Here is a 26404-nt window from a genome sequence, read left to right on the forward strand (position 1 = left end):
TTATTACATCTATGTGAATATGTGTTAAACTGTAATGTATTTCTGTGATCTGCAGCTGTATTTCAGCATCATTACTCCAGTCTTCAGTGTCACATGATCTTCAGAAATCATAATAATATACTGATTTACTGCACATGGCTCAATCCAATCTCTTTCCAACTTTTTTTGTTCTCCTAAGTAGACAGAAATAACATGACCTGCATCTGTCTAGAAAATATATCTGTCAAACACAGTTCCTGATGTGAAACCGTTTCCCATTTTGAAGCATGAAAACAAAACAGACAGAAAAACAAAAAGAATGTGAGAGAAAAACAAGCGAGTGTCTCAAATCAAAAAGACCAAGCCATTTCTTTGACAGATTCACCCTAAAAACATTCCTGACCTCTGCTCACCACTATTCCTGGACTTCTTTTTAAAGTGCATGTTCCTCTGTCTGTGTGTGTGTGTGTGTGTGTGTGTGTGTGTGTGTGTCTGTGTCTGTGTCTGTGTGTGTGTGTCGTGTGTGTGTGTGTGTGTGTCTGTGTGTGTGTGTGTGTTTCCTGACACACAGGGAGCGGAGACCAGAAAGCGTTCTCCGACCCTGAGCAGTCAGTTCAAGCGCTCTCTGGAGCTGTTGATGCGAACGCTGAGCGTCTGTCAGCCCTTCTTCGTCCGCTGCATCAAACCCAATGAATACAAGAAACCCATGGTGAGTTAAAGCAGCAATACCGCAATGCTAAACCAGAACACAACTGTAGTTAATGGAGAACGAGATATACTGATGCTAGCACTTTTATAACTCAGTATAGAAATTACATTGGCAGATTTTTTGCTTTTAAATGTTTCCCTCTAATTTAATGCATGTAGAAAACTCTTTTATGAAGTGAACTCACTTAAAGCGTTATTTAGTGGAATTTTGCCAGAAAAAGTTTTAGAATTTTTATCATATGATAAAATCTGGTGTAATATAACTTGTGTTTGTTTGTTTGCTGTTTTTTATTGTATTTGTATTTTTTGCTTTGAAAATAGCGTAAGATGCTGACATGGCATTAAATAAAAAATATACTACTACAGTGTTCAACATATTATAGTAACTTTTAGCAATCAGTTAAAACATTGCAAATATTAAATGCGAATGAGAATTTATGTACATTTGGTTACACTTTATTTTAAGGTGTCTTTGTTACAGTACAATTATACATTTAAGTACTGAGTTATATTAATGAACTGCTCTTACTATATGGTTAGGATTCGGGTTGGTCTTGCATGTAATTATGCATCATTTATTGTTATAATAATAGTAGGTACATGTAACGTGTAACAAGGACACCTTAAAATAGTGTTACTGTACATTTAGATGTGGATCAAACTTCAAGAATGATGTTTATGTGCTCATTTCTCCACCGTCCTCCAGCTCTTCGATTGTGAGCTGTGCGTGCGCCAGCTCCGCTATTCTGGGATGATGGAAACCATCCGGATCCGCCGGGCCGGATACCCCATCCGATACACTTTCGTTGAGTTTGTGGACAGATACCGTGTTTTGATGCCTGGAGTGAAACCTGCTTATAAACAGGTCTCTAGAGATTCTCATACTGATGCAGGGCAATATCCAGTCTCCTGTAGTACAGGTTTTTCACATGTAAATGTCACTGTAGTGTTCTTATTTATGTATTTATTGGCTTATTTAAATAGAGACGGTACAAAAATCACAAATCCAGCCAGAAGAAGTTGAAAAATATGCATTGTACAAAGAGAGTATAGCATATACTAATTTAAATCCCAGAAAGGCTTAATATCCATTGTTTTTTTTTTCTCTCATAAAGTCTTTGTGTTTGGTAATGGAAAAGTGAACTTGAGATTTTTATTTTTATTCTTTTAAAATACAACACATTTTTCTCTTTTAAATATGAATGGTTCTCAAGACTGTAAATAAGACATATTTTAAACAAGTTTCTAAGTTACAGTTTACCAGTTACAGTTTAAACCTAAATAATAGTCTAAAATATATATATGTTCATGTTATTTATGCGTGTGTGTGTGTATGTAAAAACGGGAAAATTAAATTGTAATAATATTTGACAATATTTTACTGTAAAATATAAAAGCAGCCTTGTTGAGCAAAATTGACGTCTTTCAAAAGTATTTAAGAAATCTTACCGACTTTTGAACGGTGGTGATATTAAAATATAAATGAATATCTTGATGTTCACTGAAAAATTTGTCATATACCAACATATTCTTACTCTGTTCTGATATTTTTGGGCCTTCAGGAGGACCTGAGAGGAACCTGTCAGCGTATCGCTGAAGCCGTTTTGGGCCGTGATGATGATTGGCAGATGGGAAAGACAAAGATATTCCTGAAGGTAATAAAAATATGACTAATATATTCTCTAATATATATATATATATATATATAAGACATCATTTCTTCTTGAACTACTAAGTGCTGATTACAAGATCAGACAGACCATTTATGAAATGCTCTTCACAATAACAGAAGGCAATATTTCAATAAATATTAACCCTAAAAGGGGCGCCGTATTCTGGGGGATACAAACATTTGAGAAGCTGTGAAAGTCTAGATCTTATTTCTTGGTTTCATTTTGAAAGGCTGTTTGTTGTGAATATTTAGATGAGATAACGTTTGTTTCTACATTCTTTGTTTAGCTCACAGGAAGCGTTTAGAACCGCATGGCCGCCTGAAGTATTAATCAAGTATAGAGTATAAATCAAGATATAAAAACATACATATCAATAGACTGTGATTTTGTGGATCTTGACAAAACAGATATCGTTGGAAACGTCTGACAGTCAAGGCTCCATATTTGGTTTTGTAATAGAAGTGATATTGTGACAGAAAATGATTGATTTGTGACAGAAAACTGCATCAAAAAATTCTATAAAGTTTGTGTGTAACCCAGTGGTTATTTTTGGTATAGTGCCCAAACAAAATCTCACAGGAACCACAATGTTTGTGATATCAACTTAGGCTAGACATATGGCTTTGATATTGATATTATAGCAATTTTAGAATGCAACATTTTATAAAATGTCTATTTTACATATATATATATATATATATAACAATTAGTATAGGCTACTTCATTATCTTTACTGTAAACTTAAACTTTTATAATTTTTTATACTTTCTTTTTTTGAAATGCTTTCACTTCAGCAATAATCTGCTGTGTTTCTTCTTTAAAAAGAGACCAACCTTAGGAATTACAACCAGATTGTGAAAAGCATTGATAAACAAGTGTTCTGTTTTCAGTGAATTTATTCCCCCAAAGGGGCCACGTATCCTGGGGGATGCAAACATTAAAATTAAAAATAAGAGTCAAGTTTTGAAAAAAAAACCACAAGATGAAATTGTATTATTTGAGTTCCAATAAGATGGAAAATAGCAATAAATAAATTTTCTGATGTCTCTTTATGGGTTTGCCCTTTTTAGGGTTAAATAAATGACCGTTCTGATCTGATTCTGTGCTTAGGTCATGGAAAAATAAGCTGATTGTTATTGCTGATAAAAGTCGGGGGATTTGAGTCAAACTCAAATAAAATTGACCTCAATATGCTGGTGTTTTTCTGCTGCCGGAAACGCTGCCCTCTGCCAAAGGTCAAAGATCAGGAACTAGCTTCTCCATTACTGAACAGTCAGGGACAGTTTTCCAGGCAGTGGGTTTTATCACACCTTGCAGCTCTCTGAAACAGGAAATCCCACTCAGCAGGAAGGAAGAGAGGGCAGTGACAGGAAGTAACGACAGCAGGAGGATCAGGACAGATGCAGATTATTAAATGATATGATGATGAATGGAGAAACCCAAGAGTGTGTTTGAGTTCATTTGGAAATGCTTCTCTACCTTTGGCAGGACCATCATGACATGCTGCTGGAAATCGAGAGGGACAAGGCCATAACTGATAAGGTCATTCTCATTCAGAAAGTTGTCCGAGGATTCAAGGACAGGTAGGAATGACTGCTGATCTTCAGTTTGTGCTGCAGGAGCTATGGGGCAGTAATATGCTAAATATTAATTAGAGCCCACTGTTTATTTGCATACGTGACCCTGCAGCACAAAAGCAGTCATGAGTAACACAGGTATATTTGTAGCAATAACCAACAATACATTGTATGAGTCAAAATTATACATTTTACTTTTATGCCAAAAATCATTAGGATATTAAGTAAAGATCATGTTAGGATCAACTTTTCCTACAGTAAATATATTAAAACTTAATATGCATTGCTAAGAACTTCATTTGAACAACTTTAAAGGTGATTTTCTCAATATTTTTTTGCACCCTCATCCTAACAAACCATACATCAATGGAAAGATTATTTATTCAGCTCTCAGATGATGTATGAATCTCAATTTCGAAAAATGTACCCTTAAGATTGGTTTTATGATCCAGGGTCACACATGTGGTCTGTGTTGTTTGACTCATTCATGCAAATCAGATAAAAACTATTAATTACAGTTCTGATTTATTTTAAACCAGTGCTAAACCATCATTGTAAAAAGCTTAATATCCATAGTTTTCTTCTCATAAATTCCTTGTGTTTGTTAATGGAAGAGTGGACTTGACATTTTTATTTGTATAATTGTACTCTTTTAAATGTGAATATTTAAATTTACCTTCTTGCTAATAATTAAATAACATATTTGCATTCATTGTATTTATGTATGTATATTCACATAGAAAACAGGTATTTAAATAGTAATAATATTTGTAAATAAAATTGAAGGTTCATGAAGAAACTGCAGGGGGTTCTTGAGTTTAATGAAAAGCTATAATTAATTCAATCATAAATGTCAAATTAAAATAAATCATTGAATCAAATGTGATTCTTAATTATTCAAATATTTATTTTAAACTCTCAGGGGTACTTCGAGTAAATATATTAGGTGAAAGAGGTTTAGATGACAAATTTTTTTTGGGATGCATGTAAATAAGCAATAATCAATGTGTTTGAAAGACAAACGCCTTCCAAAGACACAGTAATGGTTAAATAACCCACCGAGTGATAATTCAAATGAAAATGTAGTTGATGCAATGTTGAAATATTTCTTAAACCTGAAATGATTTTTGTAAAAAAGTGTTGAAATGCTGTGTAGCATCTTAATTGTCTGTGTAATTACAGCCACCTGACTAATAACTGGTCTTTTTGTGAACGTCCACAAAACTGGAAGACTTTCTGAGTGTATTTAAGCAGCAGGCTATTTTAGAAAGGAACATTTAAAAGATGAAAAACAGGAATTACAGAGAATCAGTAAATTATGAAGAATATATTGCTATTGTATGAATAATGTGTAATCATGCAAAAAATCGGATTATGAGTATTTTAAAATGTCATTTAATCTAATTACAAGTTACCAGCTCAAAAACTAGTCCAAAAACCAAAACTCAAAATATGCCACACCATTATGCATTACACACAATTTCAACTTAAAAATGACAGTAGTAGTAATAAACACAGTGATAAATAAAATCCTCTTACCTTAAGGTTGACAGCTGGTTAACAAAATGTAAATATTCAAATATTTTGAGATACTGATTCTGTAAGATCTAATCATCAAAATTAAAACAAAAAAACTTTTGAAGTGTTTTACTTATATCTAAAATATATGAAAGTTTCACTTTTTGAAATAAGTTACAAGAAAAAAAATACTTTTTTTGCCATATTCTAATTTTCTGAGATGCACCTGTACATCAAAGATAATTAAAAACATGCTTAATTGTGATGCTTCCCACAGATCTAACTTCCTGAAGATGAAGAAATCAGCAATGCTGATCCAGAAAGCATGGAGGGGTTATTACTGTCGGAAGAACTACGGAGCGGTCGGTCTTTGGATGTTCTTCTATAAAACTCCATGCGATTGTTGCACTTGTCAGCAGTATCTAACGCTCATTTCTCGTCTCGCAGATGCGCGGTGGTTTCTTACGACTGCAGGCCTTGTATCACTCTCGCAAACTCTACCAGACGTACCACGTGGCGCGACAGAGAATCACTATTTTCCAGGGCCGCTGCAGAGGATACCTGGTGCGCCGGGCGTTTCGACACCGTCTCTGGGCCGTCATCACCATCCAGGCGTATACGAGAGGAATGATCGCCCGCCGACTCTACAAGAGACTCAAAGGAGAGGTGAGGACAACTGCATTTATTTGTAGTTTATAACAAACTACACCCTAAAATAAAAAGTTGAGCAAACTTAAAAGTTTAAGGCAACCAGCTTCAGCAGATTTTTTTAAGTTTATACAACAAAAAGTTGAGAACTCAAAAATCTCCTACAAAAATAAGTTGAGAAAACTCAAAAATCTGCTGAAGCTGGTTGCCTTAAACTTTTAAGTTTGCTCAACTTTTTTTTTCTTTTTTTTTTTTTTTTGTTGTTTTTTACAGTGTATGGTGGGAAATTAATGGGAGTTTGGGGCAAAAATTCCACCAAAATGAACAAAAATACACCCCGAATTCAAGATAACAGGGCAAAAAAGACCTTTCACATTTGTGACCCTTGAGCACAAAACCAGTCAGTTTTTTTTAAAATTGAGATTAATACATCATCTGAAATCTGAATAAATAATCTTTCCATTGATGTATGGTTTGTTATGATAGGACAATATTTGTCTGAGATACAACTATTTGAAAATCTGGAATCTGAGGGAGCAAAAAAATCTAAATATTGAGAAAATCTCCTTTAAAGTTGTTCAAATGAAGTTCTTAGCAATGCATATTACTAATCAGAAATTAAGTTTTTATATACTTACGGTAGGAAGTTTACAAAATATCTTCATGGAACATGATCTTTACTTAATATCCTAATGATTTTTGGTATAAAAGAAAAAATAATAATTTTGACCCAAACAGTGTATTGTTGGTTATTGCTACAAATATACCTGTGTTACTCATGACTGCTTTTGTGCTGCAGGGACACATTTAAGCTAGATCTACTACATCTGTCACGATTAAAGTAAAATGAAAAATGAATGAAAGTGTTTTTGTGAAAGTGCATAATCCACATTAGACTAAGTCATGCACCACTTCAGTGTTTCTTTGCCTGATTTCTTTATATAATCTATTCCCAGTTTGAATAACCATTTTGTTTTTCATGCTACTGAAATAACCAATGGGAAGTCTTGATTTTCTAATTTGTATAAAAATCAACATAAACATAAACGTTCTTAGCCTGTTTTGTTTGACATGCTTTTCCCCTACAAAAATATTCCTTTCTATTAATCGACATTAATAATCATTAATACAATATTAAGAGCAATATTCAACAATAATGATTTTGTCATGGATAAATTTAATAATTATAAAAACTGCCTTTACAAAGGTAAAAAATACAGTTTTTTCCATCCGTCTCAGTACCGGCGGCGTTTGGAGGCAGAGAAGATGCGATTGGCTGAGGAGCAGAAGCTCAGGAACCAGATGAGCGCCAGGAAAGCCAAAGTAGAAGCTGAGAAGATGCACCAGGAGCGACTGGCACAGCTGGCGCGAGAGGACGCCGAGCGCGAGAAGAAGGATCGAGAGGAGGCACGAAGGAAAAAGGAGATGCTGGACCAGATGGAGAAAGCGCGGCACGAGCCGGTCAACGACTCTGATATGGTGGACAAGATGTTCGGCTTCCTGGGAACCACGAGCTCCTTCCCTGGGCAGGAGGGTCAAGCGCCGGCTGGGTTTGAGGTGAGGATGTGGATCTGTCTCTTTAACCTCTGATTTGACCTCATTACAGTGTTTCAATTTTTCCCTTTGGTGCAATCCTCCTTAATATTTATAAAAAAGTATGTGCATTTCTCAAAACAATTCGTACAAACAGCACCACACAATGGATAACCTGCAAAAGTGTTTATTCTAATGAACATATCAGTGCCATCAGAATTAAAAGTCCTTGTGTCATTGTTCACAAACAAGATGCTCAGTCATGTTGTCAATATAACAGTGCTCTCTCTTAGTATTTCCTGATGTAAACTAGGGCAACTGTTTGGATGACAGTCACTGTATTGAAATGCAGAAGGCTGAACTTCTGCCATATATCCATTTCAGAAGTACAAAGGACACATTACTGTATGTGGGATATTGATTGAAAGAGACTGTCTATGTATGCTTTCCAATTGAAGGGTCATGAGATGCACCTTTGAGCTATTTCTGAGAACTGGTTTGTCATTGGTTGATCTACATTCTCTTCATTACTGAAAGTCAAGATTCACCTGCACAATCATGGCAAATTTACAAAAAGTCTAATAGAAATGATCTAGATCAACCATTTTGGATTTATTGATTTATACAATGAATGAATGACTAGATGTTTTGAGGGTAAGACTATAGCACAGAGATCTATAGAATAGATTTGGAGCAACATGACAATAGCAACTGATAATGTAGGAAACCGCAGATAAATGTACATAATCAATTGCATGAATGTGCCAAAGCAATCACAACTTGCTCAAAAGAATGAGAAACTGCTTTTATGATGTGCACAAGTGACTAGATGACGTGGAGGTTGAACAAGTAGTTTTGAGAATATCATTTCTGATCTGAGAAATGCACCAAAGCCACTGAGAAAAACAGTAATGAGCTGATTAATTGAGATTGTGTTTTCCTCAGGACCTGGAGCGAACGCACAGGGAACTCGATGAGGAAGACCTGGATGAATCTCTTCCTCTCCCCGAGGATGATTTGGAAGATTTGTCGGAGTATAAATTTGCCAAGTTCTCTGCCACGTATTTCCAGGGCACAACCACACAAACTTACATGCGCCGGCCGCTCAAACAGCCCTTACTGTTTCACGAAGACGAAGGAGATCAGCTGGTATGTGACCTTTGACACTGTAGATGTTAGGAAGTGTCTGCTTATCTTTCTAACACTGCTGCCTTCGAAGATCCCTGCTTTTTCAGAACAATGTTGTAGAGAAGGCAATCCCATAATGCATCATGACAATATATCGGTTTAATTCAGCACACAAATATGCAGATTTGAAAGTAAAAACAGTTCAATCAAATTAAAAATGGACTATTTCATGCAATATTTGTGAGAATGGTATTTAAATTTATATAATTATATATTTTTAATAACTATAAAAAATGTATTTAAATATGTGTGTATCAGGGTAAAACAAAAAACTAAAAGAATTTTCATTACTTGAAATGAAATAAACATTAACTGAAATAAAATAAAATATAAAAGTATTAAACTTTAGCTAGTTTAAGATATCATTTCTTATATTAATTTGACTTTAAACACCACAATAACTCAAAATAAAACTGAAAAAAAAAACTATATAGACATATTGAAAAACATAAAAATGACAAAAACATACAACAAAATTAATGAAACTTTAACTAAATTTTATATTAATATTTAAAAGTTTATATATATTAGTGCTGTCAATCAATTAACAAAATTAACTAATTAATCACACAATTTTTCTGAAATTAATCACGATTAATCCCACCTAACATTAAAATTTTTAAATATACTGCAATTTCACATTCAGTATTCAAATGAATGTAGAAACAACATAAAAACAGTATATTTTTCATATTTGTTTAATGGCAACTTTTTTATGACTGAAGGCCAGTATCACTGATACCAATACTACTGATGTCTCTCGGAAATTGTTCTTTTTTCCTAATATTAAACCGTTGACTATAGCCATTAAACATTACTAGCGAACAATTTTAACATTCATTAGATTTTAAAAAAAAAATTCTAATTTAAGTGAACTTAAACAATCTTCACATAAACCCATTATAATAAATATCATCTTTCCCTGTGCCCTTCAGCAAGTAGGAAATAACAAAAATTTAATAAAATGATCAAACACTGAATTAAAAATAGATGAATTCTTAAAGCTACAAAGGTTATTGATTTCCTCTTTTTTTTCTTTTGTTCTTTGATGAACAGAATCCCTGCGTTAATTGCATTAATTGCATTGATATGATATGATATGATATGATACGGTACGATATGATATGATATGATATATGTTTAAATACTGGTTTACTGAGTCTCTGTCCTGCAGGCGGCTCTGGCCGTGTGGATCACGATTCTCCGTTTCATGGGTGACCTTCCAGAACCCAAATACCACACGGCCATCAGCGACGGCAGCGAGAAGATCCCCGTCATGACCAAGATCTACGAGACGCTCGGCAAGAAGACCTACAAGAGAGAGCTGCAGGCTCTGCAGGGAGAAGGAGAGGTGTGCTTGACAAAGACACATCTGGACAGATGTGGCAGCATTGATGCATACGTCACATGATCATCTTCATGATCCATAAGTCACCTTCTGTCCATCTCTTACAGAACTCTCACAGTGAAAGCCACAAGAAGAGCAGCGTGCGTCACAAGCTGGTGTCGCTCACCCTGAAGAAGAAGTCCAAGATTACAGAGGAGGTGAGTGATGCGGTTACCATGGCGATTTCATCACACACTTCCTTATTCCCTTGTTTCTGGGCGCTCTCTTTTGGTTTTTGAACTCAGTGACCCCTTCAAGACATTGATTTCACAGGCATGAGTCTCTGTCAGTGTTCCTGAGCAGCAAAACCCTGCAGATATTCATTTCTTTATCTGTAACACTCTTTAAAAACAATTATTCTTTCTTGACATGGTCTTTTAACATCCATTGAATCTTTCCATTGCATATAGTGGAAAAAGGTTCTTTAGTTTATTAAAATGTTTTTCGCACTAAGAAAACGATGGTTCTTTTGAGTATTTTTAACTGGAAGGTTCTTTAAGGAACCCAATTTTTGAAAAAAAAAAGTAAGATTGAAAGGAGGTTATTAGGAAATCATAAACTCTTCTTGCACAAATCAGTAGTAAACAAAACACTCAGAAACAAAAAAATATTAAGTAACTCTGCCAACACGTTCATTTATAATATTTATTATTAATATTATTATAACATCAGAAAAACTTGTGTCATTAAACATCATCTTAAAATCTCAGGGGAACTTTAGGTAAATATTTATTTATATTTACAGAATTAATTAAATCATTTCTTAACTAATGTATTACTTTATTATTCTTAACACCAGAGAACCACGAACATGTAGAAAATGTAACTAAACGTTTTGGCATTTTGTGTATATTCTCCTGCAAAATTTTATGCCTTTTTAGAGAATTTTAAATTTAAGTAGAAAATTAATAGATAATTAATTTTAACTTAATTTGAAGTAATTCAGTAATAATAATTATTACTAATATTAGAGAACTGTGAACATGTTAATGTGTCATTAATGTATTTAAATATTAGCCTAAAATCTCTGTAGTACTTCAAGCAAATATTTATATTACTCTTTCGTTTGCTAATGTTGTTGTTCTGTAGGTGACGAAGCGTCTGAACGATGGGGAATGCACAGTCCATGGAAACAGCATGCTGGAGGACCGACCCACATCCAACCTGGAGAAACTGCACTTCATCATCGGCAACGGCATCCTCCGGCCAGGCCTGAGGTCAGATTACAGATATGGAAATATGATATTATGAATCTAATACACAGCCAAGCATAGAGTGATCAGCGTTCCTGCTCCCGTTGTCTCTCTCAGAGATGAGATCTACTGTCAGATCTGTAAGCAGCTGACCCAGAATCCCTCTAAAAGCAGTCACGCTCGCGGCTGGATCCTCATGTCTCTGTGTGTCGGCTGCTTCGCTCCTTCTGAGAAGTTTGTGAAGGTGAGAAATGCTTTTTCGTGTGTCCTTCTTCATGTTTTGGATCTCCATGTTTGAATACAAATCTTCTTCTCTCCTGTGATTGATGCATCTGTAATATTTCAACCACAGATGAATAGTTAAATCATGTCTGGTTGGTGTTCAGGTACTTACTAAGATCATTGAAGATTCATTGAAGATGTTTTTTTGTTTGTTTTTTTCTCCCCCTGAGCAAATTGCATGATGGGTTTTCAAGGTTATTCAATTTCACTGCTTTTAAAATGAATTATACAGTTGCATGTGCTTTGACTTTCTTGGGAACCTTCCCAGCATGTTTGGAGGATAAATCCTTAGGTTATTAAAAATCATCAATATTTTCATTGATTTACTGTTGTGTGAATATAATAACATTTAAGGCCCGCAGTTTTCTTTTGTTTGTCTTGGAGTGTTATAATTTTGTAAATGTTTTTCTTAATTATTATTTACATATATAATATATAATATGTTTAAAATTATAGATTAAATGCTCACATTCAGTAGTAATGCCTGTAGCCAGAGATCATGTAATAATTTGATTTATTTTAATTTAATTTGAAGCTTAATGGAAAAATAACATTAAATTAAAATAATAATTAAATAGTTTAATTAGTTAATTATTTAAAATATTTTTTTAATTAAATAATTATTATTTTAAATGATTTTCTACATTTAAATATACATTTTTAAATAACAAAAATATTTGTACATTTTATATTCAGTTAATACTTAATTTATTATTTAATTTAATAATTGTATTTATTATTATTATTAATTATTTATTAATTTAGTAAGTAATTATTATTATTATTATTATTATTAATTTATTTAATTATCTAAAATAGGTATTATTAAATTGCTTTCAATTGTTTGATTACTTCAGCATCAGTGGGTCTCTGAGACTTCGTTTTGACCAATTATGTTGCCATTATTTTAAGCTCAATATGTCTGACTTGCTCCTGTAGTACCTGAGGAACTTCATCAGTGAGGGTCCTCCGGGTTATGCTCCGTACTGCGAGGAGAGACTGAGGAGAACGTTTGTGAACGGAACAAGAACACAACCGCCGTCCTGGCTCGAGCTGCAGGTATCATTGACTGACTTCACTGAGTTCTGCTGCTTCTTTTCATGCAACAAAAACTAGCCAGTAACTCTAGGGGCTGTCAAACTCCAGGACAAAACAGCACTATTAACAACGGTTCGCGTGATGTCTTCTTTTAACAATTTTATCCAAGGCCACGAAATCAAAGAAGCCGATAATGCTGCCTGTGACGTTTATGGACGGAACCACCAAAACACTGTTGACGGACTCGGCGACCACAGCCATGGAGCTCTGCAATGCACTTTCAGACAAGATCAGCCTTCAGGATCGATTCGGCTTCTCCCTGTACATCGCTCTGTTTGATAAGGTACAACCAACATCTTTTTGGCCCAATTACTGTGTATATTTAACTAATCATATTGATCAACCTGATCAAACTTTACTGAAACCTGTTGCACACAATCTACTACATGCCTTCTGTTGTCTGACTGATCTTTCTTTATTTAAAAGAAGAAAATAAGTCATGAAAATATCACGTGGAAATTTTTTTAAAACAAAAATAGATTTGAAATTCAATAGAAAATATGAAATTACATTTTGTGTAAAGAAAATGCACCTATTTTAGGGCAATATTTCTGTGCAAAATTAAAAGAAACAAATATATTTCCTTTTTTATTTAAATGAAGAAAATAATAAGTGTCTTGAAAATGTCACACAGAAGAATCCTAAAATAGGTTTAAAATTCAACAGAAAAATATCAAAGTACATTTTGCATGAACAAAATGTATATATATTAGCCCAGGTCATATTGCAGCCCCAAATTTGAAAAATATGAAATAATATTTTGCTTTAAAAATTAAGCCAATTTTAGGACCATTAAGATTTTCTACATTTTTCTCATTATTTTTCAAGACAATTAGTTTGAGCTCCATATTTGCACTATATTATACAATATGATTTAAAAGCATTAAATCAGTTCACACATGCAAAGGTTCAATAAAGATAATTTTTCTGACTATTATTTCATATATCAGCCTTTACAGGACTAAAACAATCCTGTTCCCTATCTGTCGGTCACTACGAGTTATGTCGTGACGACATAGGGGATTTACTTGGAAGCCCCAATCATCTCTGACTAAAGAGAAAACGCCAATGAAATTGGCTAGTGGATTTTGCATACCTGAGCCACTCCCCGTACATACGGGTATAAAAGGGCGACAGGTGCATCCACTCATCAGATTTTTGCTTCGGAGCCAAGTGGATGAAGACGGTTGTGCTATTCTCCACAAGCCTCATCTTTGTTTTGTTCCTGGTTGGCGTCACGGTGCAAAACAGCGGAGTCCCTTCTCCAGCGATTCCCCTGGGCACTTCAACTAAAAGAGCAAATTCTAAAAGAGCAAAATCACGGACGATCGCGTCTTTTTCAAGATGCCGTTTCGTCCGTGTCCTCTTGGTTGCGGTCGTTTCCTGTCCGCGGATGACGGACACGATCGTTGTCTTCAGTGTCTGGGTCTCCAGCACGCTGAAGCTGCGTTCGTGGATGACTCATGCGCCTGTTGTGGGCGTATGAGCATGACGTCGCTGCGATCTCGCCTTTCCTTTTTGAAAGGATTGGCACCCTCTGCCGCCACCCGCCCCGGTCTCTCTGGCTCGAGCAGAGGACCGCCGGTTGGCGCTCTGGGAGATCTGAGGGTCACAGTAAGAGCCTCTCCGCCGGGTACGTCCCCACGGACCTCTTACTCCTCACGCAGCGAATGTCCCGTCCGGTTCCCGGGTGATTTCGCTGGTCCGTCCCACGGGGCGCCCAGCATTTCATTCGGTGCGCCACCCGAGGATAGGATGTCGATCGCAGCATCGGGGGACGGGCTTTCGTCCTCTGAGGATGAAGGTGCAGAGGGGCTGCCCCCTTCGGGTGTGGTCGCCTCCCCTGCACCGGACCCAGAGTTGACGGCCATGCTTGCCCGGGCAGCCGCGAGCATCGGGCTGGAGGTCAACAGACCGCCCAGTCCCGAGCCCTCGCGGCTGGATGATTGGTTTCTCGGAGTGGGGCGCGGCTCACAACCGCGATCTACTCCAGTGCCTTTCTTGCCGGAGGTGCATGAGGAGCTGACGAAGTCGTGGATGGCCCCTTTCACGGCCAGAAGCCGCTCGTCTGCCTCCTCCGTCCTCACTACCCTCGATGGCGGGGCTGCCAGGGGGTATGTGGGCATTCCCCAGGTGGAGAGAGCGGTCGCGGTGCACTTGTGCCCGCGAAACGCCGCCACTTGGAGGAATCGCCCGCGTCTCCCGTCCAAAGCCTGTAAGCTGACGGCTGCTCTTGCGGCCAAGGCTTATAGTGCTGCGGGCCAGGCAGCCTCTGCCCTGCATGCCATGGCGATCCTGCAGGTTCACCAAGCCAAGGCACTCAAACAAATGCACGAGGGTAGTTCCGACCCGGGGTTGATGCAGGAGCTGCGCACGGCGACTGACTTCGCTCTACGAGCGACGAAAGTCACGGCGCGGTCCCTCGGGAAGGCGATGTCTACCATGGTGGTCCAAGAGCGCCATCTCTGGCTCAACCTGGCGGAGATGAAGGATGTCGACAAAGCACGCTTTCTCGACGCTCCCGTCTCCCCGGTTGGGCTGTTCGGCGACACCGTCGAGGGATTTGCTCAGCAGTTCTCGGCGGTGCAGAGGCAGACAAAGGCGATCCAGCACATCCTGCCCCGGCGCGAGGCACCTGCAACAGCTGCCCCCGGGCCCAGGCCTCAGTCTGCTCGCCGCCGTGGGCGCCCCCCTGCGTCCTCCAGAGCTGCTCCGCCCCGTGCCGAATCAACACCTGGGCCGGCGCGTCGAGCCTCTCGCAGGAGGGCGGCGCCCCCCGCGTCCCAGCCGGGCCCCAAGTCGTCCAGGAGAGCGACGAAGCGGCCCTGACGCGGGCAACCTGGAGATGTTGGAATTTGCTCTTTCTCAGGAGACGGCGAGGACAGCGCCGCTCCTTCCCCCGGAGGAGGGCCGGGTGGAGAATCTTGTGTTCCCTTTTGTTTCTGTTCCGCCGTTGGCCCAAGGGCCAGCGGTACCCACAATGTCACAGAAAGAGCAATTTCCTTTTCCTCCAGGTTATCAGGTTCGCGGGTTGACAGTGTGCGACGCGCTGCCTCCTCACTCTCGCCCGCGACCCATCTTGCCAGCGGCCAGGAGAGTGCGGGTTGGGGACGCAGTGCCTCCCCACGCACCTCTAGCCAGTCCCCTTTGGGACCCAGGGAGTTCGGTAAGGGTGCTTCAGAACGCGCTGCCTTCTGTATCATCCAGCCATACTCCTCTGCGCTGCACCACCACAGGTACGTCGATTGTGCCGTTGGAGCCCCTTGCACGACGTCTGGAAGCGTGGCTTGCGCTGCCCAGCCCGTCTCGGTGGCTCACGCGTACAATTCGACTCGGCTATGCGATTCAGTTCGCCAGGCGACCTCCCAAGTTCAGCGGCGTTCTCGAGACCTCAGTGGTACCTCGGAACGCCCCTGTCTTGCGCGAGGAGATTGCTGTCCTCCTGGCAAAGGATGCAATCGAGCCGGTCCCTCCAGCCGAGATGAGGCAGGGGTTTTACAGCCCTTACTTCATCGTACCCAAGAAAGGCGGTGGTCTTCGGCCAATCCTGGATTTGCGAGTCTTGAACCGGAGCCTGCACAGGCTTCCGTTCAAGATGTTGACGCACAGGCGTATGATCAGGTGCATTCAGCCCCAGGATTGGTTCGCAGCGATCGACCTGAAGGATGCTTACTTTCATGTTTCGATCCTTCCGCGACACAGACCGTTCCTACGGTTTGCGTTCGAAGGTCGGGCATGGCAGTACAAGGTCCTCCCCTTCGGGCTCTCCCTGTCTCCCCGTGTCTTCACGAAGGTCGTAGAAGGCGCCCTTGCCCCGCTACGGGAAGTGGGCGTCAGGATCCTCAACTACCTCGACGACTGGCTCATTCTGGCCCAGTCCCGAGAGCAGTTGTGCGATCACAGGGAGCGGGTGTTACGGCACCTCAGCCAGTTGGGGCTTCGGGTCAACTGGGAAAAGAGCAAGCTCTCCCCTGTGCAGAGAATCTCTTTTCTCGGTGTGGAGTTAGACTCGGTGAGTATGACGGCGCGCCTCACGGACGAGCGCGCCCAATCAGTGCTGAACTGCCTGAGTTCCTTCAGGGGCAGGACTGTGGTGCCACTGAAACAGTTTCAGAGGCTCCTGGGGCATATGGCATCCGCAGCTGCGGTCACGCCGCTCGGATTGCTTCATATGAGACCACTCCAGCACTGGTTGCACTCCCGAGTCCCGAGGTGGGCATGGCGCCGCGGTTCACTTCGGGTAAGTATCACACGCGAGTGTCGCCGCTCCTTCAGCCCCTGGACGGACCTTGCCTTTCTACGGGCCGGGGTGCCCTTAGAACAAGTGTCCCGGCATGTTGTTGTCACAACAGATGCCTCCAGCACGGGCTGGGGCGCTACATGCAACGGGCAGGCAGCCTCGGGGCTCTGGACAGGGCCTCGACTGCTTTGGCATATCAATTGCCTGGAGCTGTTGGCAGTGCATCTGGCCTTGCGGCAGTTTCGGCCACTGCTGCTAGGCAAGCATGTGTTGGTCCGTACGGACAACACTGCGGCTGTGTCGTACATCAACCGGCTGGGAGGTGTACGATCACGCCGCATGTCACAGCTCGCCCGCCATCTCCTCCTCTGGAGTCACACGCAGCTCAGGTCGCTGCGCGCTGTCCACATTCCGGGGGAGCTCAACCGTGCGGCCGACGCGCTCTCACGACAGCTCACTCTTCCCGGAGAGTGGCGACTCCATCCCGAGACGATCCGGCTGATCTGGAGTCGATTCGGGGAAGCTCAGGTAGACCTGTTTGCTTCCCGCGAGTCCTCCCACTGCCAGCTATATTTCTCCCTGGCCGAGGGGCCCCTCGGCACGGACGCACTGGCACACAGCTGGCCTCGGGCTTTACGCAAGTATGCATTTCCCCCAGTGAGCCTACTCGCACAGACACTGTGCAAGGTCAGGGAGGACGAGGAGCAGGTCCTGCTGGTCGCGCCGTATTGGCCCACCCGGACCTGGTTTCCGGAACTCATTCTCCTCGCGACAGCCCCTCCCTGGCGTATCCCTCTGAGGAAGGAACTCCTTTCCCAGGGGCTCGGCACCATATGGCACCCGCGTCCAGATCTGTGGAACCTCCATGTGTGGCTCCTGGACGGGACGCGGCAGACTTAAGTGGTCTACCACAGGCCGTGGTAGACACCATCACTCAGGCTAGAGCTCCTTCAACAAGGCAAGCCTATGCTCTGAAGTGGAGTCTGTTCACGAACTGGTGTTCTTCTCGCCGGGAAGACCCCCGAAGATGCACGATTGGAGTAGTGCTTTCTTTCCTGCAAGAAAGGTTGGAGCGTAGGCTGTCACCCTCCACCTTGAAGGTGTATGTGGCTGCTATCGCGGCCCATCACGATGCAGTGGACGGCCGGTCCGTGGGAAAGCATGATCTCATCGTGAGGTTCCTGAGGGGTGCCAGGAGGTTGAATCCGCCTAGGTCACCCCTGATGCCCTCCTGGGACCTCTCTATTGTCCTGGCGGGACTTCAGAGGGGTCCCTTTGAGCCGCTGGACTCAGTCGAGCTGAAATTCCTGTCGGCTAAGACAGCGCTCCTGACCGCGCTCACTTCCATCAAGAGGGTCGGGGACCTCCAAGCATTTTCGGTGAGCGAAGAGTGCCTTGTGTTCGGGCCGGACTACTCTCACGTTGTCCTGAGACCCCGGCCTGGATACGTGCCCAAGGTTCCCACCACGCCCTTCCGTGATCAGGTGGTGAACCTGCAAGCACTGCCTTCGGAGGAGGCAGATCCAGCCTTGGCGTTGCTGTGTCCCGTAAGAGCATTGCGCATATACGTGGACCGCACCCGGAGCTTCAGAAGCTCTGAGCAGCTCTTTGTCTGCCACGGAGGTCAGCAGAAAGGGAAGGCTGTCTCCAAGCAGAGGTTGGCCCACTGGATAGTGGAGGCCATCGCCTCGGCGTATCAATCCCAAGGCGAGCCGTGCCCCCTTGGGGTGAGGGCTCACTCCACACGGAGTGTTGCCTCCTCCTATGCGTTGGCGCACGGCGCCTCTTTGGCAGACATCTGTAGAGCTGCGGGCTGGGCGACACCGAACACCTTCGCGAGATTTTACAGTCTCCGCGTGGAGCCAGTCTCTTCCCGTGTGTTGGGTAACAGGTAAGTGGCGGGAAGAGTTGGCCGGTGTCACGCTTGCTGCGCCATTCCCCCTCACCCGGGGATACGAGCGCCTGTTTTCCTCCTCCAGTTCAGTTCCCCGGACGGCGAACCCTGGTGGAGACCTCCAGCACCCCCGGCAGTCAGACTGGGCGGAGCAGTCTGACGCCAGGCCCAGTACTGGTGCTAGCTCGCCCGGGTCTCCGGTCAGCCCCTGTACTCGGCTAGGTGTCCGTATGGCCTGATTCCCTTCGGGTAATCCCACACGTGTATTCGTCCACGGTACGGTTTCCCTCACGGTAAACCCGTGTCTTCCCTTTGGCAGAGTTCTGTCAGGCCCTGCTGGCAGCCCTCCTCCCTACTCCTAGGTAGGATCTGCCCCAGGGTCCAGTCGTATGTAGTACTGCCCCAGGCCTGGGTCAGTCCATATCAGTGTCTCCACATGTTACCTCCCTTCGGGCAGGATGTGGCCTCCGTAGCGCCCTTCTCCGGAAGGCTCGCTTCCCCGTCGTTACTGCCAGGCTGTAACAACAAATAGGAAAGACTTGAAGCAGTCTTTCATAGAAGGTCGAAATCCCTTCCAAATTCTTGGGGAAAGGAACAGCGGCTTGGCTATCTCCAGCAGCAATGTACTCAGTGGTCCCTGCGGGCACCAAGGTTAGCGAATTTGCGCTGGGGCGATGGGAAGGTTGCGACCTTCGCATGGCATTTGTCTGTCACGCACTAGCTTGTCAACATCTGCATGCACAAGGTCGTGACGGGGTTCAGGTTGTGGCGCTTTCCATATGACCCCTATGTCGTCACGACATAACTCGTAGTGACCGACAGATAGGGAACGTCTCGGTTACGTACGTAACCCTCGTTCCCTGATGGAGGGAACGGAGACGTTATGTCCCCATGCCACAATCTTGAACCATCGCTGGTTGCCGAGGACTCGTTCTTGGCTCCTCAGCGGGTAGAAACCTGATGAGTGGATGCACCTGTCGCCCTTTTATACCCGTATGTACGGGGAGTGGCTCAGGTATGCAAAATCCACTAGCCAATTTCATTGGCGTTTTCTCTTTAGTCAGAGATGATTGGGGCTTCCAAGTAAATCCCCTATGTCGTCACGACATAACGTCTCCGTTCCCTCCATCAGGGAACGAGGGTTACGTACGTAACCGAGACGTTCTGACATGTCAGGATCATCCTAAAATAAAAATACATTTTATTATTTTATTTAATTGAAGGACTTGAGAATAAAATGAATTGTCACAAAAAAAGGTGGCATGGAAAAATTCAAAAATTACATTTTGCATGAAGAAAATCAAGCCCTATTTTTTTACTCAACAAAAACACATGCAAAAGTCCAATAAAAACATATTTTTGTGGCTGTAGCTTCACAGTGCCTGTGTTTGTCAGGTGTCGTCTCTGGGCAGCGGTAAGGATCACGTGATGGACGCCGTGTCTCAGTGTGAGCAGTACGCTAAAGAGCAGGGTGCGCAGGAGCGAAACGCCCCCTGGAGGCTGTTCTTCAGGAAGGAGATCTTCACGCCGTGGCACGACCCGACGGAGGACAGCGTCGCCACCAACCTCATCTACCAGCAGATCGTGCGCGGCGTCAAGTTCGGCGAATACCGCTGCGATCGGGTACCATCAGCTGTATTACTTAAGTGGCTGAATTTACACTGCAAAAAATTATTTTCTTCCTTAGTATTTGTGTCTTGTTTTCTAGTATCTACAAATTCATGAATCGGGATGCATTTAGTTGACAAAATTATCTGAATTTTCTTAGTTTTTACTTAAAACAAGTAAAAATATCTGCCAATGGGGTAAGAAAAATTATTTTAATTCAAAGGCTAAACAATATTTTTCTTACCCCATTGGCAGATATTTTTACTTGTTTTAAGCAAAACATTTGGGAAAAACAAGACATAATATCTTACGTAATTTTACATGCATCCTAAATATTTATACTAGAAAACAAGACAAAAATACTAAGGAAGAAAAATCTTTTTTTGCAGCTGTATTGGTGTAATTTGTATTGTTGCAATCTGTAATGTGGATGTTTTGTGTGTGTGTGTGTGTGTGTGATTCTATGTGCTGTTATGTCCATTTGGGAAGTCTGTGATGTGCTGCCCAGGCCTTACTGCAATCGCCCCTTGTGGGATTAATAAAGTAGTAAACTAAACGAACCTCGGATGCAGAAAACCAAATGAATTGAGTTTTCATTCTCACACTGTAATTCTAAGGAGGGAATGTTCTCTTTCTCTGCTTCTTTTTGCTTATCTTGCACGTCTGCTTTTCTTGCGCTCTTTCTGCATCTTTCCTCTGTGTTCGGTCTGTTCCGGGAGGAGGAAGATCTGGCAGAGCTGGCGTCGCAGCAGTATTATGTTGACTACGGCTCAGAGATCCTTGTGGAGCGCCTGTTGAGTCTTATTCCATCCTACATCCCCGACAGAGAGATCAGCTCGGCCAAAACCGTGGAGAGATGGGCTCAGCTCATCATGGCTGCGCACAAAAAGGTGCCAAAACTTCAGTTAATCGCAACACTCTCATAGTGAACGGACTTATATTTGGAATGAAATACTAGTGTCATAAACAGCAGCGTTGTTCTTGTCACATGACCTTACTAATTACATTCAGAAAGTGATGTCTAGTCTAGAAAATCTCACAAAACAAGTCAAGAAAATATGTCCAGATCATATTTCATACCAAAAATAAAAAAACAGACATTTTATTTTAAATGAAGAACATGAGATTGACGCTAATTATCATAAAAACTATTAATACAAAATCTTAAAATAGGCTTTAGAACGAAGGTATATATATTAAAGTCACATTTTGCATAAAGAAAATGAAGGCTATTTTAAAAAATAATGACACAAATGTAAAAAATTCATAAAAAGGCTTCATTTTCTTCATGCAAAATATAACTTCATATTTTTTTCATTGATTTTGCACTGAAATAAGATTTGGGTCCTACACTGTGCTTTATTTTATTTATGCAAAAACATTTTTGACTGAAATATGACATGGGTCCTTAAAGACAATTAAGAATATTTTAATGAAGAAAAAAAAAAAGCTTTTCTCTATATCAAATATTTACACATGGAAAATCCTAAATGTTTTATTATTATTTTTTAATTTCTTTATATTAAGGGAGTGGTGGGGGGGTGTCTTAAACATATTTTTGTGATTTTTATTTTTATTTTTTGTAAAAATGTTTTCACTTTAGGCAGCTCGGTCAAATAAAGATGTTATTCTGAACTTAAATATAAGTGTTAGTGCTGTCAAACGATTAATCGCATCCAAAATAAAAGTTTTTGTTTACATAATATATGTGTGTGTGCTGTGTATATCTATTATGTATATATAAACACACACACATGCATGTATATATTTCAGAAAAATATGTTGTTTATATATTAAATATATTTATTTATAATATAAATTATATGAATATAAATATATACATGTAAATATTTTCAAACTGTATATGTATGTGTGTATATATATATATATATATATATATATATATATATATATATATATATATATATATATATATATATATATATATATATATATATATATATATATATATATATATATATATATATACACATAATAAATATACACAGTACACACATATATTATGTAAACAAAAACGTTTATTTTGGATGCGATTAATCGTTTGACGCACTAATAAGTATATATTTGAACTGTCATGAAATCAGCACAGCTGTAACCCTTTGTGTTGTGTTTATAGGGCATCTACACCCAGAAGAGAGTCAGTCCTCAGAAAGTGAAGGAGGAAGTTGTGGATTTTGCTCGTTATAAGTGGCCTTTATTATTCTCAAGATTCTACGAAGCCTTTAAGTTTTCAGGTATTTCTTGGACAAGTCATGTCAGATCAGTATTGCACAAGGTTTTGGGCTGTGTTTACAGATGAGAGCTTGGTTTATTGTGTTTCTGAAGGTCCAAGTCTCCCCAAGAATGAGGTGATCGTGGCTGTAAACTGGACAGGCGTTTATTTCGTGGACGAGCAGGAGCAGGTTCTTCTGGAGCTTTCTTTCCCAGAGATCACTGCGGTGTCCAGCACCAAGTACGGCTTTTCACTGAGATCCGTTTGGAGGTTTGATATGATTTGAGTTTGAAGCTAAAGGTCTTTGTGTTTGTCAGAGGAGGGAAGCTTCAGGCCCAGAGCTTCACTTTAGCCATCATCAAAGGAGACGAGTACACGTTCACCTCCAGTAACGCCGAGGACATACGGGACCTGGTGGTCACCTTCCTGGAGGGGCTCAGGAAGAGATCCAAGTTTGTTGTGGCCTTACAGGACAATCCCAGTCCAGGTTAGAGAAACGGACGCTAACACATCATGCCAATGGACGTTTATGTGTTTTGTTTCACTTAAATGGGTGAATGTCACTAATGCAGGGTCTCATTATATTTTAGCCTATGAGTAAAAAAATAATAATCTGAAATTACATTAAGCACGGTCTGATTATATTTCAGTTACAACCAAAATAAAAAAATTAAGAAATTATATTTGCATAAAGAAGCCTATTTTAGGGCCTAGGCCATTTTCCCCCCCAAAAAAGAAAGAAATTACGTTTTGCATTAAAAAATGATGCCTATGTCATATTTTTGCCCTAAAATCTAAAGAAAATATGAAATTATTTTTTGTATAAAGGAAAATAAAGCTTATTTTAGTGCTCAGGTCATATTTCAACCTAAGAAAATAAAGATATGATATTTTGCATAAAGAACATTCGTAAATGTACTAAAATAGGATTTATTTTCAAATACTTAATATACAAAATATAATTTCATATTTTTCCTTTTTATTTTGGGCTGAAATATGATTTATTTTCTTTATGCAAAATTACATTTGATATTTGTTTTTTGTTTTAGGACTGACATGGGCCCTAAAATAAGCTTCATTTTCTTTATGCTCAAAGTAATATGTCATATTTCAGCCTAAACAAAAGAATAAATTACTTTGATTAACTTATTTTAGGGCCCATGTCAGTCCTAAAACAAAAACAAATATCAAATGTAATTTTGCATAAAGAAAATAAATCATATTTCAGCCCAAAATAAAAAGGAAAAATATGAAATAATATTTTGTATATTTAGTATTTGCAAATAAATCCTATTTTAGTACATTTACGATTTTAAAAAAATATTATTTTGGTTATTTTTCGTGATATTTAAGGGTTTAAGATTTTCATTTTAATGTGGGGAAAAAGTCCAATTCTCTGTATTAAATAATAATTTAATTATTAATATATAGAGTATTAATATATAAATATGTAATAATGATTTACCTTGTTTGGACACAGTACTTTTTGTAGGAAATCAGTACTTAATTCTGTTTTTAATATCTAATTTTATTTTGGGATTATCCAGATATTTCTTTGACAATTACCATCATCACTTCCTGTCATTCTTTTCCTTCACATAATTAATTTTTCTAATCAGCTGGCGATGATTCAACGTTCCTGAGCTTCCTGAAAGGCGACCTGATTGTTCTGGACCAGGACACAGGTGAGCAGGTCATGACGTCCGGCTGGGCTCACGGGATTAACGACAGAAGCAAGCAGAGAGGAGATTTCCCTGCAGACTGCGTCTATGTGCTGCCCACAGTCGTTAGACCCCCGTCTGACATCGTGGTATTGATATTTTATCATCATGTTCAGCTGCAGGGGGCGTTTTGTGTTTGTTATTGCACAGTGTTATGAAACCCTCTCGTTCTTTCTCTCTTCTGCCCTCTCCATGACTTCTCGGCTCAGGCTTTGGTTACCATGACACCAGACCAGCGGCAGGAGTCGATCCGGATTTCCCATGCTCCTTTAATGGAGACGGAGGAGAGGATAAAGCCGTACACGCTGGAGGAATTCTCCTACGACTACTTCAGGTGAACGGACACCACTTCTGTCCCTACACCATCTCTTGTCATTTTAAATATCAAAATGCTTGTAAATTAAATAATAAAAAAATTCAATTCTATAATTGTATTATTATTATTAAAATTTTAATTAAATGTATTAATTTAATTATTTTGTATTTATTTTAAATATATTTTAATGAAACAATAAAATAATTAAAATATAATAAAAGAAAAAAATTATATGTTCTGATTTTTTGAAATTTTCTTTCATTATTTTAAACAGAGATTGAGATTTATTATCATGAAAAATACGGATACAAATATAAAACAACTTAATGTTCTTACAGTAGGTTTTATTTTCTTTACGTAAAATGTCATTTTTTTTCATAAATTAAGCCCTTTTAAGGCCCATTTCAGCCCAAAATCAAAGAAAAAATATAAAAACTTACATCTTGCATGAAGAGAATAAAGCCTATTTTAAGGCTCAGGTAAAACAGTATTTCTGCCTATAATAAAAAAATAAAATAAAAAATAAATTAGATAATTAATGTATGTTAAGTTATTCTAAATTCTCATTTATAGAAAAAAGTATTGTGTCCAGACAGTGTTATTTTGTGAATGTATAATATATTATAAAATATTGTTATTTTATACAGAGATTAAGATTTATTGTGATGAAAAATAATGACACAAATATAAAACAAATATAAAATCTTAATACGTCTTAAAATAGACTTTTGTTTTCTTTAGGAAAATATTTTTTTTCTTGAGGTTAGGAATAAATACGACCTGGGCCTTAAAATGGGTTTTGTTTGTTTAATACAAAATGTAGTAAGTGATGTCATAATAAGAAAATTATTTAAAGGCCCATGTCAGCCCAAAATCATAATATATATATATATATATATATATATATATATATATATATATATATATATATATATATAAGAAAGAAATGTAGGAATTCAGAAGGAAATTGATATTTAGCCTTAAAATAAAGCCTATTTTAATTTTTTTTATTTGAAGGGAAATGCAAAATTGACCTTGTTTACTTTCTTAATAAATGCTCCTGGTCTTACTGTGCATGATTTATCAGTGTGTTATTCTATTAAAAAATAATATTTGACTTTGCAAAGAAAATAGAGCAATGTTGTCAGAAATCACGTAATATGCACAATTAGCTACATTAAATGAAATGCATATGTGTTTTGACCCTGATTGACAGGCCTCCTCCCAAACACACGCTCAGCAGAGTGATGATCACCAAGAACCGCGGGAAGGACAAACTGTGGTGCTGCACACGAGAACCCATCAAACAGGCCCTGCTGAAGAAGTGTGTGGGTCATGAGGAGCTTTCCCAGGAGGCCTGCATGGCTTTCATTGATATCCTTCAGTCCTGGGACACATGGACGGATGCATGCATCTGTTTGACTGATTGGGAGACAGTGCTGAGTGAGCAGTTCAGAGCTTTTCTTTCCTTTGGATTTTGGCCTTAAATATGACCTGGGCCCTAAAATAGACATTATTTTTTAATGCAAAATATAGTTTTATATTTTTTCTTTGATTTTGGGCAGACTTGAGCCCTAAAATAGGCAAAACATGTTTTTTTCTTTTGAT

General features: G+C 39.8%; 1 protein-coding gene across 2 annotated transcripts in view; it reads left to right on the forward strand.

The window, feature by feature from the left end:
- LOC306843109 (unconventional myosin-VIIa-like) overlaps positions 1-26404 on the forward strand; it is a gene marked incomplete at its 5' end in the record, with an annotated part of 55440 nt that overhangs the window by 20738 nt on the left and 8298 nt on the right. For both annotated transcript variants that reach the window (XM_079374383.1, XM_079374382.1), the window contains 22 exons: positions 551-688; positions 1394-1552; positions 2250-2342; positions 3849-3943; positions 5733-5817; positions 5903-6121; positions 7343-7660; positions 8582-8785; positions 9999-10175; positions 10280-10369; positions 11301-11428; positions 11522-11648; positions 12626-12745; positions 12894-13067; positions 20314-20541; positions 21246-21416; positions 22664-22781; positions 22873-22999; positions 23077-23246; positions 24379-24569; positions 24690-24814; positions 26013-26170. In XM_079374383.1, the coding sequence (XP_079230509.1) occupies positions 551-688; positions 1394-1552; positions 2250-2342; positions 3849-3943; positions 5733-5817; positions 5903-6121; positions 7343-7660; positions 8582-8785; positions 9999-10175; positions 10280-10369; positions 11301-11428; positions 11522-11648; positions 12626-12745; positions 12894-13067; positions 20314-20541; positions 21246-21416; positions 22664-22781; positions 22873-22999; positions 23077-23246; positions 24379-24569; positions 24690-24814; positions 26013-26170 (3415 nt within the window). The remainder of the gene's footprint in view (positions 1-550; positions 689-1393; positions 1553-2249; positions 2343-3848; positions 3944-5732; positions 5818-5902; positions 6122-7342; positions 7661-8581; positions 8786-9998; positions 10176-10279; positions 10370-11300; positions 11429-11521; positions 11649-12625; positions 12746-12893; positions 13068-20313; positions 20542-21245; positions 21417-22663; positions 22782-22872; positions 23000-23076; positions 23247-24378; positions 24570-24689; positions 24815-26012; positions 26171-26404) is intronic.

This window comes from Barbus barbus (genome assembly GCF_936440315.1).
Source record: "Barbus barbus genome assembly, chromosome: 23".
Lineage (NCBI taxonomy): Eukaryota > Metazoa > Chordata > Actinopteri > Cypriniformes > Cyprinidae > Barbus > Barbus barbus.